This window comes from Capsicum annuum, chromosome 5 (assembly GCF_002878395.1).
Source record: "Capsicum annuum cultivar UCD-10X-F1 chromosome 5, UCD10Xv1.1, whole genome shotgun sequence".
NCBI lineage: Eukaryota > Viridiplantae > Streptophyta > Magnoliopsida > Solanales > Solanaceae > Capsicum > Capsicum annuum.
The window spans coordinates 199,678,535-199,691,389 of record NC_061115.1 but is presented as its reverse complement, the minus strand read 5'-3'; the positions used below and the strand labels follow the sequence as shown (position 1 = coordinate 199,691,389).

Here is a 12,855-nt window from a genome sequence, read left to right as displayed (position 1 = left end):
AGAATAGAAGAGCAACATTCTTGAATGCTACTTGTTTTGTGGCTTAGTTGAATCCCGAAGATAGAGTTGTCACTTGTTCTTCCGTTTGCTCGTGGGAGAAACTCCAACTATCTTCAAGAAGCGTATTATCATGCCTCTAAGCCAAGCAAATTTTATTTTAAATTTCTTGTATAATTATCATTATTGTTCTAACAGTGTTCACGGTATAACTTCACAACGAGGAGAAAGAAATGTAAAACAGTTGAACTTTATCTTTACTTCTAAACCTTGACTTTCTTTACGTGATAGTTGAAAAAATTACATCAAAGAATAAAAATAATAACTAAATCTCTATCTCAAACTAGTCAAGATCAGCTGCCTCTGCCCGGTCCAAAAATTGAAAACAACAAAACTATACCACAATCCCATATTAATTGGGATGGGCTACATCAAAAATTGAGAAATTAAGAAAATAAACTCAAAAAATTGCTAGGACCATTAATTATATGTGCTTTTAGTTTTCAAAAATTTAAAGTGCCACAGGAGGAAGGAGCCACTTGGAGCCTTCAATATAGGCAAGGGAAATAAAAGGCTTTGCCTCTGCATCACTTAATTTCTTCACATATCCAACTCTATGATCCATTGCTGCTCCTGCTCCTTTGCAGTTATATTCCCCGTAATATATTGATCTGTAAATAATAATAATTTACATTTTATGTGTTGATAGTATTAAAAAAAAAATAGATGCACTTATATTGAGTATGGAATTTGAAAGCAAAAGAGTTTTTTTTATTCATGATCTAAAATAAATAATAGATATTTATGTGAATACAACTGTTTTATTAAGAATAACATAGAAGTTTTAAATTAAAGTATTTTTAAATATGAAAATATATTATTTTTGTAGAACATATTAAAATAAAACACACATCACATAAATTTAGATAGAGGCCGAAATACCAATATGAGCATATTACACTTACAAACTTTTTTTTAATTTGTTTGTCATATATAGTACTGAAAAAAGAAGAGTTGGTGACACTAGATAAATTTTGTAGCTTAAATATAAAGTTCGTCAAAGATTCTATTTATCGACATGTACATACTATCCAAAAAGAAAAAGGTATGTAAGAGCAATTTAGTAACAGATATTACACTTACAAACTTTTTTTTAATTTGTTTGTCATATATAGTACTGAAAAAAGAAGAGTTGGTGACACTAGATAAATTTTGTAGCTTAAATATAAAGTTCGTCAAAGATTCTATTTATCGACATGTACATACTATCCAAAAAGAAAAAGGTATGTAAGAGCAATTTAGTTACAGATTAACAATGATATTGATAACTAATTTTTATATATATATTTCATTTTGTAGTCTATACTTGCTGAATGCAAGAAAATCCAACAATAAAAAAATAAATTTAATTTAATTTTATATGTTGATAGTGACTTACTTGTCGTTTTCGGGTTTTCCATTATCAGACCATCCTTCAGGGTGAACAACATCAGTCATATCAGTATATGAAAAAACAACTCTAGAGAAAGGCTTCCATGCCCTTCCCAAGTATGCAGTTTTTCCAGTACCAGTAACCATACAATGCACAAATGAATATCCACTATCTACATTTGCTTCACCCCTTGCATGTGCTGTTATCATTGCCATTGGATCCCCTGGAATTACATGTAACTCTGTGTTCTGTATTTTCCAAAAAAAAATATAGAATAAAAGAATATTTCATTAAGTATGTTCTTCAAATGATCAGGTTATGTTAAGTTGAATTTGAACGGGTGAAATAAGTTGATTTAATAAAAGATAGGCTCAAAGCTAATTCATGCTGAAATGAGTTGGGTCAAGTAGGTTGGCTCAAGTAGGTTGAACAAAGGTTATATCCCAATACACCCAACTCAGTTACCAATTTTCTTTTTTAGTCTTCTTATAGTTTGTTTAATTATCAAAGACTAATATTTTCTTTTCATTATTAAGATCAAATAACATATCGAAAAAAAAAAAAGTTTTTCATGGATCAATTTAACAACAACAAATCTAGTACATTACCACAAAGTGGAGTCTGGAATTTTCATGAATTTGTTTAAGTAATTTATTTAATCCAAATCAGCACCAACTTTTGGTTGAGCTGAATCGTACGAGTCAAAATAGATTGAGTAAATAAATGAGTGAGTCATTCATTCGCTCAGAATTGAACAAATTGGACAAGTCATATTTGCATGAGCTAATTTTGTCATCCTTATCTAAAAATCAAGTTTAAATCATGAATCGATCTTAAGCAATTAAAAAAGGATTATGAATAAAGATTAAAAAGAATTGATTTTTCGTTTACCAGATATAAGGATTTGCCATTGCCAAAGATGAAATCAACAGTGCCTTCAATATAACAATCTTTAAAGAAATGTTTGCCACTATCATCACAAAATGTATCTTGAAATCCAAACATTTTACAGTTATACAATGATGCTTTATCTCCTCCTGTCCTCAGTGCTGCTGCTTGGGCCAATTCCCTTTTCCCATCTGGTCGTGGTGCAGAATTCTAATCACAAAAATTATATAAAGAATCAAATATATTAGACTTAACATTATGCCCAAAAAAAAACTATTGATATTGGAAGACCTAACGAATCAAGGAATTTTTTTTTTTTTCCTACCAATTGGGGCTCTATAGGGATGGTCTATAGGGTTTATAACTATTCTTCTTATTCTAACATGCTTAGCTAGTCAAGGTTTAAATTTTGTTCTACTCAAAATTTTCTGCTTCAAACCAATATCTTCCACTTGTTCGATTATTGTTGAACAGTTTTAGATATTAAACTATATTTCTTAGAAAGTAATTTTAATATGGCCGATTTTTTCCTCTTTGATAACCAATTTCGTAATAGCACCTTTTGCTTTAGCAAATTGTCTATCCCTTTTAGGGTGGGATGGGGTGGTGGGTCCAACTTCTTGAATCACATTACTATCTTATTTAAGAGTTTAAACTGGATAGAACAAAATTTTATTTTCTTAATTAAATCTCACTCTCCCACATACCAAAATAATTATATTTTATGTACGGACCCAACATGTTTTATTTTTTTATAATAGGTCAGAGACTTGAACCTAGGACCCCTACATGTTCTAATGTGATAATCTTATCTAAAAATATAATCTATTAGAGATCAGAAAACACACTTTTATCTTCTCAAATTATTGAAGATGGAATTACATAGCTGCTCAAGGATCATCGTGTAATTAGCATTAGGAAGTTTGTTAGAAGATATTTTATTTAGGTATTTGGTGATAGCTGTCAAGTTAGGCAGTTAGAGTAATTTAGTTAGCTAACTAGAAGGTGTATATATACATGTACTCTTTGATGTAAAGTTTCAGTTTTCAGAATAATACATCAAAACTTTCCTCTCTACTTATTCATTTTTGCTAACAAGCTAACTCTTATAGCCTGTGATCTCATTCAGAGCCTAACAATGGTGAAATCTAACATGGTATCAGAGCCACACGATCACCTTTGGTGATTCATTGATTCTGTTTCATATTTCACAAGCTTCGAAATTGAGAGCCCTAGCAATGGCAGTCGACAACACTTCTTGAAAATCTATGCCCCAATCATCCTCTGTTTTTTAGCCCAAGTGATAATTATGGTGTTGTTTTGATTTCTCTACAACTTACTGGATCTGAGAATTACTCTGTGTGGAGTCGTGCGATGCGAATTTCAATTCTAGGTCGAAACAAACTTGGATTCATCGATGGAACATACAAAAAGAAAAACTATGGTTCAAATTTAGCAACTCTCTGGGAAAGGTGCAATGCGATTGTTCTCTCATGGATAACAAACTGTGTCTACAAGGAACTCCTAAGCAGCATTGTTTACTCATCCTATTCTACTGTTGTGTGGAATAATCGTAAGGAGCGGTTTGATAAAATTAACGGTTTTCATGTTTTTCAGCTGCACAAAGAGATCGCAACTATTCATTAAGGTACTGATACTATCTCTGTGTATTTCTCTAAATTGAGAGAAAAATGGGTGGAATTTGATAGTATTGCACCAGTTCCTAGCTGTGATTGTCCGAAATCTCATGATTATGTTGATTTTATGCTTCTTCTCAAGCTCTTTCAATTTCTAATAGGGCTTAATGACTCATATGAGCAAGCTCGAGGTCAAATTTTGATGATGATTCCTGTTCCTTCTGTCAATAGAGCGTATTCTATGTTAATTGAGAGGGAAATCAAAGAAGCATTTCGTCAAACACATTGCCTACTGAAACTAATAAAATTACTGCTTTGCTATCACTTTGAAATGTGTCTGCACAGAGGTAAAATAGATATTATAATTCTTTTTGTGACTATTACAAGATGAAAGGTCACACAAGAGATGTGTGTTATAAATTGGTCGGTTATCGTAATGATTCAAGGTTTAGGAAGAAGGTGGAAATATGACTCATCCTGGACACTCTCAAGGTAACTTTCACACTGCTCATAATGCAGTCACACACTCTTCTTCCTCCATTCCTCACTACCACAGAGCTGACACTCATGATCAATTTGGGAGTAATGGGAGAAATTCCAAATTTAATAAAGGGAAATGGACTTCTAGGTTTGGTCGCAAACTTGAAAGCGATGAATGCAGTACTAGCACTGGTTCTAAAGAAAGTGATAATACTTTAGCTGACTGTGAGAAAGATGGCTCGTATGGTTTAGGTACAGGTGGAGGCTTTACTAAAGAACAATACAATCAAATTCTACATCTTCTTCACAAAGATGCAAAGCTGTCAGACTCAGCACCACAGGTGAATTCTATAGGTAATTCTGTTGCTGCACTTATGGTTGATCATAGCTCAACTGAGTGAATTGTGGACACTGGTGCCAAAAACCACATGACACCTCACTCTCATATACTTACCAACCTAAAGAACACTGCACCCTCACAAAATAAGGTGCAATTGCCTAATGGTACTTTTACTGATGCCACACACACTGGATCTTGTTCCATCTCTTTGGATACCACCCTCCATAATGTTCTACTTATCCCTAATTTTAAATTTAACCTTCTGTCAGTTTCTCAACTAACCAGAGCCTTACATTGTTGGTTATTATTCTTTCCTAATTTCTTTATTTTACAGGACCTCTACAGTGGACAGGTGAAGGGGATTGGTAAAGAGCATAAAGATCTCTACCTTCTACCTGTTCAAGCTCCCAATAGAGGCCCTTTCACTACATCAAAGTCTTTACATGTTCGAAATATTATTGATCCTACCTCAGTCCCACTCACGATTTGGCACCAAAGACTTTGTCACACTTTCACTTTTGTGTTGTCTCATCTATTTCCTGTTTCCTCTAAATTTAGTATACAAGATATTCATAATTGTACAGTGTGTGCACTAGCTAAACAATCTAGACTTTCATTTCCTTCTAGTACTTCTAGATCCACTTGTCCATTTCTACTTCTTCATGTTGATGTTTGGGGTCCATGTAGAATTCCAACTCATGATGGAAATAGACTTTTTGTCACTCTTGTTGATGACTATTCCAGAATATTATGGCTTTTTCTAATCAAATTGAAAAGTGATGTTCTTGTTGTTCTTCAAGATTTTCTTATCTTGATCAAAACTCAGTTTGGAGCTTGTGTTCATATCATTAGAATAGACAACGGTACAGAATTTGTAAATCATGAATATAGTAAATTGTTTAAGTCCTTAGAGATTGTCCATCAAAGAACCTGTATTCATACTCCACAACAGAATAGAGTTGCTGAAAGAAAGCATAGACACATATTGGAGGTGGCTAGAGCAACTAGATTTCAGGGTCATATTCCTCTCAGATTTTGGAGACACTGTGTCTTAACTGCTGCCTATATCATAAATAGATTACCCTCTCCTGTGTTGAAAGGTCTATCTCCCTATGAGGTATTTCACAAAGTCAAGCCTTCTTTCTAATATCTCAGAGTCATTAGTTGTCTTTGTTTTACAACATCCATTCCTAGAGGTGATAAGTTTCAACCAGGGGGTGTGCCAGCAGTTCATATGGGCTATAGTCAGTCCTTCAAAGGATACATCTTATATAATTTGCTAGATAAATGTTTCTTTATCAGTCGGGATGTCATCTTCAGAGAACATGTGTTCCCTTTCTCTCAACCATTTTCTACCTCTTGGCACCTATTCTCTACTTTTGAATCTGATGATAATATGTTTATACCTCAAGATCCACCAATCCTTACTCCAGTGACAGATGAGATTTCTCCATCATTACCTCAGGTTCCAGCTCCTCAAGTTGTTCCACCCATCATTCTTGATATGGTTCTTCCTACTAGATAGTCCCAAAGGGATAGAAGACCACCTATTTGGCAAAAGGACTATGTCATTGCCTCAGATCATTCCACAAAACCTTACTCTATTGATGAGTTTATTTCTTATGCACATCTCTCTCCTGCCTATCAATCCTTTATTGCAATAACATCAAATGAGATTAAACCAACTTCTTATAAGGCAGCTTGTTTAGATCGTAGATAGATATCTACCATGAAGGTTGAGATTTCAGCTCTAGAAGAAAATAACACCTGGAGAATTATTTCTTTACTTGCTGGTAGATCTGTTGTTGGTTGTAAGTGAATCTTTAAAATCAAGTACAACAATAATGGTTCAATTGAGAGATTTAAAGCCAGACTTGTGGTAAAAGGTTTCAGTCAGAAAGAAGGTCTTGACTACCAGAAAACCTTCTCTCTTGTATTAAAGATAGTTACAGTGAGGTCAGTCCTTGCAATTGTTGCAGATAACAATTGGCATGTACATCAAATAGATGTCTCAAATGCCTTTCTTCAAGGTGATCTCCATGATGAGGTGTATATGGAGTTACCTCCTGAATTTCAAGCTCCAACAAGATTTGCTGAGCAGAGGGAGAAACCAGTGTGCAGGCTCATCAAATCTCTTTATGGATTGAAACAAGCCCCTAGAGAATGGAATGTGAAACTCACTACAGCACTGATCAACCTTGGTTTTATTCAAAGTCAGTTGGACTATTCACTATTTACTAAAAAGGTTGGATCAGCTCTTATTATACTTTTAGTCTATGTGGATGATATTTAAATCACAGGGAATGATCTTACTAGCATCAATAATACTAAAGTAGTTCTTCACAAGATCTTTAAGATCAAAGATTTGGGAGAACTTAGATATTTCTTGGGCATTGAGTTTTCTAGATCAGAGAAGGGCATTGTTATGCATCAGAGGAAGTACTCATTGGAGATCATTTCAGAAACTAGTTTAAGTGCAGCTAAACCAGTATCTACTCCATTGGATCCTAACACAAAGCTTACCACCAAAGAATACGATGATGTGTTAACAAAAATAGTGATGATCCACTGTTGACAGATATTGGAAAGTATAGGAGGTTGATTGGTAAACTCTTTGTATCTAACTATTACCAGACCAGATATATCATTTTTTGTCTAGACATTGAGCCAATTTCTAAATCAACCTAAGAAATCTCACTGGAATGCTGCTTTAAAGGTTGTGAGATATGTAAAAAATAGGCTGGATTTGTCATACTATTTATATATAAGAAACTCACTGTATTTTGTGATGCTAATTGGGCATCATGCCCAAACACAAGAAAATTTGTATCTGGTTTTCTAGTTAAACTAGGAGATTCTCTAATTTCATGGAAATCAAAGAAGCAAGGGGTGGTGTCAAGGAGCTCAACTGAGGCAGAATACAGGAGCATGTCAAACTATATAGCTGAGGTGGTCTAGATAATAGAACTACTTAGAGCATTGAAAGTTGATATAGATATTCCTGTCACTATCTATTGTGACAACAGATCGGCTATGCAAATAGCTGCTAACCCAGTGTTTCATAAAAGAACCAAGCACATAGAACTTGATTGTCACTTTATCAGGGAGAAAATACAACCAGGGAAAGTGGAAACCAAATATATATCAACCAAGGAGCAATTTGCAGATATACTTACAAAGGGACTAGCTAAGTCACAGCATCAGACATTGTTATACAAACTAGGAGTGCACAATATCTTTGCACTCATAGTTTAAGGGGGAGTATTAAAGATGGAATTACATAGCTGCGCAAGGATCATCGTGTAATTAGCATTAGGAAGTTTGTTAAAAGATATTTTATTCAGGTAGTTGGTGACAGCTGTCAAGCTAGGCAGTTAGAGTGATTTAGTTAGCTAACTAGAAGGTGTATATATACATGTACTCTTTGATGTAAAGTTTCAGTTTTCAGAATAATACATCAAAACTTTCCTCTCCAATTATTCATTTCTGCTAACAAGCTAACTCTCATAGCCTGTGATCTCATTCAGAGAATGGTGAAATCTAACACAAATTCTTATCTTCGGCGCACTCATTGTTCTCAACTCAAATTATGTTCATTATGAATCTGCTGACTTTAGATCCTGAATTCTCTTCTAATGAAGCAAGAATACTTACCACAAAGTTGATATTAACAGCACTGAAGTATTCAGATTCAACAATCAATGTGGCACTTTCAACAGTGTTATATTCTTTTGCAGTTCCATGAAATATAAGATTTGGGACATTTTTAGGGTCTCCATATAATGTTATGAAAGGTTTTGACCTTTCAATTTTGACTTTTTCTGTGTAATTTCCACCTCCAATCCAAATAATCACTCTTCTTGTATTCCCTGCTGGGATGCTGTTAATGGCTTCTGTTAGTGTCTTGAAATCACCACTTCCATCTACCCTCACCTTCAACGTTCAAACGTAAATTCAAAATTTAGAATCAGTAAATTTAAATTCTACTAAAGTTGGCATTAATCTCAAATTGAAAACTCTTACAAAAATATTGATTTATATCATACGGAAAAAAAAATACAATAAAGAGCTAGTACTCTCTCTTCGTTTTATTTTACTTGAAGATGTTTGAATGCATGTGGGAGTACAATGGGTTTGTTGTTGTTTATGTTTGAATGTGCATGAAGTTTAGAAAGGAAAAAAAATAAAATTTCTATCTTAACATTAACATTTATATAGTGATCAAATCATGTCATTAAGGTAAAGCAGAAAGGTTAAAACTAATTTTTTAAATATATAAAAATGCCTGTCTTTTTTAATAACTAAAATGAAACTATCACAGATTTACGTTAAATGACCATTTTTTAATCCACTATTTAGATTTTGTCCCTACTTTTTTTAAATTCGTCGTGCAAATGTAGCCCCTGGACCGGCAAAATATTAGATTGTACGTTGTCTAAAGTATCATGACTAATATTTTCTCATAAGATTTTTAGTTTACTCAAAAAAAATATGTAGAACGCAACCTTAAATTTGGTAAATTTCAACAGAAATAAGAGAATTGACCATTTGCTAAACAACTATCCAGAAAGGAACAATCGACGAAAATGCAATATGGAAGCATGAAATATGTTTATGAATAATCTACAACAACAACAATGCGGTATAATTTTACAAGTAAAATTTGGAGAGGATGGTCCGTACGCAACCTTACCCTTTATTTATGAATAAGCTAAGAGGAAAGAAATTTAAAAAAATATATGTAAAAAGTCACCTTAATGATAGTTTTATTAGCCTCAGCAGCTACAAGGGCAGGGTCCAAAGTGCCCTTTCTTGTATCTATTGGCTTAACATTGGCATCAAACCAACTATTTAATTGTGATTTATCAGCTGGAATTGGTACCAAATCATCAGAAAAAACTCTGGGGATGAAAATAAGAATGGTTAAAACAATAGTTTCAATAGCAAAAATTGTGTTTTGTCTAGACATTTTTTTGATTAATTTCTTGAATTGAAATTGACGTTTTTATTAATTTTTACTATACAAATTTACTAAGTGTGGATATTTATAGAGTAAGAAAGAGGAATTAGAGGTAGATATTAAATTAAAATTAGTGGGAGATAATTTAGAGATAAAGGAAAGAGAAAATAACTATGTGGTAACACTAAAAAGGGGCATATGGATGATGGGATATTATTGAATTCTTGAAATTTTTTGCATGGTTTGTTTTGCTAATAGGTAAGTATTGGAAGGCAATACGAGTACTACGTTAATAGATGGTTTTTATTTAAGGTTGTTATAATTTATAACAATTTGGTTACGAGCACTTGCGTTCTAATTCTATATATATATATATATTGATAGTGTAAAAATATATTTACGCAATCAAGTTATTTATTTATTCAAATTTGAGTGCTACCTCTAGTTTCTCTTGTTAAACAAATTTAGAAAATAAAACCAAACCCACTTTCCATTTCAAGAAACCAAAAAAAAATATGGCTGGAAAAAACATTATATTTGTTGTGGAGACAATTATTATAACTATTATTATTTTCAATATTATTGGAGTATTTTGTGATGACTTAGTCCCAATACCAGCTGATAAATCACAATTAAATAGTTGGTTTGAAGCAAATGTTAAGCCATTAGATGCAAGAAAAGACACTTTGGATCCTGCCCTTATAGCTGCTGAGGCTAATAAAACTATTATTAAGGTTATTCTTTTTACACATATTTGTGTCGAAACTTGTGAACGTTTTATCTAAATATTTAAATTATGAGAGAATTTTAGATTTTATTGTTTTATTTTATATTATAATCTTCAAGATGCCTTCCACATGCGAAACTGGTATTTTTAAGGACGAAGTACGTTGATTTAATAATAGGTGACGATTAAATTTGATCATGGACTTGTGCGTGCAATAATATACATGTTAAAGTGCGCAACCATATTTCTTTTTCTCATAGATTAATTCATAATAAAAATATTTGCTTGTTTTTCTTATTTTCTTTTTGTGTTTGATCCATTCACCAAAACTATATCGTCTATTGTGATGAATTTAACATTATCCCCTACTTTGTATATCGATACAAACAACTTGTACATAAAGGGGGACATAAAACCATAACCTCTGACACATATGATTTTTAATCATGTATTTTTCTGGTATATAAATGAGAGCCTATATCCGTAATACTTTTATTTATTTAATTATATATCAACACGCCCCTTATGTCCGAACAATTTTTATATACTTTATTACCACACTTATCTGCCTCACGTGCATGCTCGAAAAAATTCTTTCTCTAATAAAGGGTGTTGGTGAGGTTTGAACTCAAAAAAATTTTCTCCTATGATATCATGTCTAAATATGTGATGATCTTATTAATAAGACAAAGTTATTTATTAATTATATGTGTAAAAAAGTCAATTCTAATAGAATTTAAAATTTACCACTCTAAATTCTGAATTTACCTAACTACAGGTGAGGACAGATGGAAGTGGCGATTTCAAGACACTGACAGAAGCCATCAATAGCATTCCAGCAGGGAATACTAGAAGAGTAATTATTTGGATTGGAGGTGGAAATTACACAGAAAAAGTCACAATTGAGAGGACAAAGCCTTTCATAACATTATATGGAGACCCTAAGAATGTCCCAAATATTATATTTCATGGAACTGCAAAAGAATACAATACAGTCAATAGTGCCACTGTGATAGTAGAATCTGAATACTTCAGTGCTGTTAATATCAACTTTGTGGTATGTATTCTTTCTTTTATTTCTAATTAAAATAAAAATAAAGTAATGTTATCATGATTTCAAGATTCAGAACGAGTTGATTTAGAATGAATATCATCTTATATATATTGTTCTAGTCAAGTAGGGGTGGGCATCGGTCGGTTCGGTTCGGTTTTGTATGTTATCGGTTCGGTTTATCGGTTTTCGATTTTTAAATATGCAAAACCAATAACCAACCAATAAGATAATTTTTATCGATTTTCGGTTTTTCGGTTATTGATTCTTAACGGTTCGGTTTTCGGTTTAACCAATAAGAAAAATACTTATAAAATAGAACCCATCTGGATCAAGTAGCGAAGGCGGTCGACGAGGGAAATGGAAACAGAAATGGGTCGGATAAAGAAAGACAGCAGAGGATTCAGTGGAAGTAAAGGCTTCAGTGGGAATTCATAGTTCAAGAACTCCATCTCTGTATAATCTTTCAACCTAACTCTTTTAAGATATGAATGCTTCAGAAATTGCATAAAACAAATGATTTACTTGATCAATATAGTCAGGGACTCCCTTGCTTCAAGAATGTTTTTCTCGTTTAAGAAATATTGCACTTACATAGGTGTTAGACTATTCACTGTATTCAATGACTAATTTTAAGAAAATATATGACTTATAACAAATTATAGCTAGGATATGTGGCTTACCAGATGCCCTAGAATATTTTTACCTTGTTCAAGCTTTTCGAGAACATCTATATCTTCCTCAATCTTAGTGAGTACAACCATCAATCTTAGTCTCTCGGTAGATCAGGGGGTTCGGAGGTCTGATTCTCAAGATTTGTACCTGAGGAAATTTACATCTACCAGTTGTCAGGGGGTTCGGGCATTGTATAATCTCCCTCCCTTCGTTAATTATCAATGGAGGAGCAAGTTATATGCAAGATTAGGAGGTGGATTCAACAAATTCAAAGAGGGTTTCTTATCAGGTGGATGTATCTTTTCTCAATGGACTGAATCCATCTTTTGTAGCATCAAAACGATAGATTTCACCTACATACTGGAGATTTCAGTTGGAACAAAGAAATGGTTAACAGGTACACAGAGACAGGAAGTAGAAAGGAAAAATAATTAGGAAGCTTACTAGATGAGGTTATCAACAACACCAGTGGGATGGTATTGATGATCCGAAGACGCAGCAGCTCAAGTTGTTCATTGACAAAGAAAGTCATGGAGATGCAGCGGAAAGGGAAGAAGATGAAAGGGATTTTCTTAGTTTCTCATTTCAGAAACCCTACTAGATATTTAGTTGATATATTTGGATATGATGAGTCAAGTTGGGTCGGGTCAGTTGACCCTTGGTTAATA

The 12,855-nt window shown here is 33.2% G+C and overlaps 2 protein-coding genes across 2 annotated transcripts in view; one reads left to right on the top strand and one right to left on the bottom strand.

Annotated features, from left to right (window-relative positions):
- Positions 1-231: 231 nt before the first annotated feature.
- Positions 232-9,794, bottom strand: LOC124898977 (pectinesterase 1-like). The gene is made up of 5 exons (XM_047413327.1): positions 9,528-9,794; positions 8,429-8,707; positions 2,321-2,527; positions 1,436-1,677; positions 232-668 (listed from the first exon to the last, which is right to left on the bottom strand). Exons 1-5 carry the CDS (start codon positions 9,741-9,743, stop codon positions 509-511), a joined length of 1,104 nt encoding a protein of 367 aa, XP_047269283.1. The 5' UTR covers positions 9,744-9,794; the 3' UTR covers positions 232-508.
- Positions 9,795-10,125: 331 nt separating this feature from the next.
- The window catches only part of LOC107871095 (pectinesterase 1), an 8,411-nt gene continuing 5,681 nt past the window's right edge, over positions 10,126-12,855 (top strand). Inside the window, exons 1-2 of the mRNA XM_016717893.2 lie at positions 10,126-10,468; positions 11,240-11,518. Coding sequence (XP_016573379.1) covers positions 10,250-10,468; positions 11,240-11,518 — 498 coding nt within the window. The 5' untranslated portion in view covers positions 10,126-10,249. The remainder of the gene's footprint in view (positions 10,469-11,239; positions 11,519-12,855) is intronic.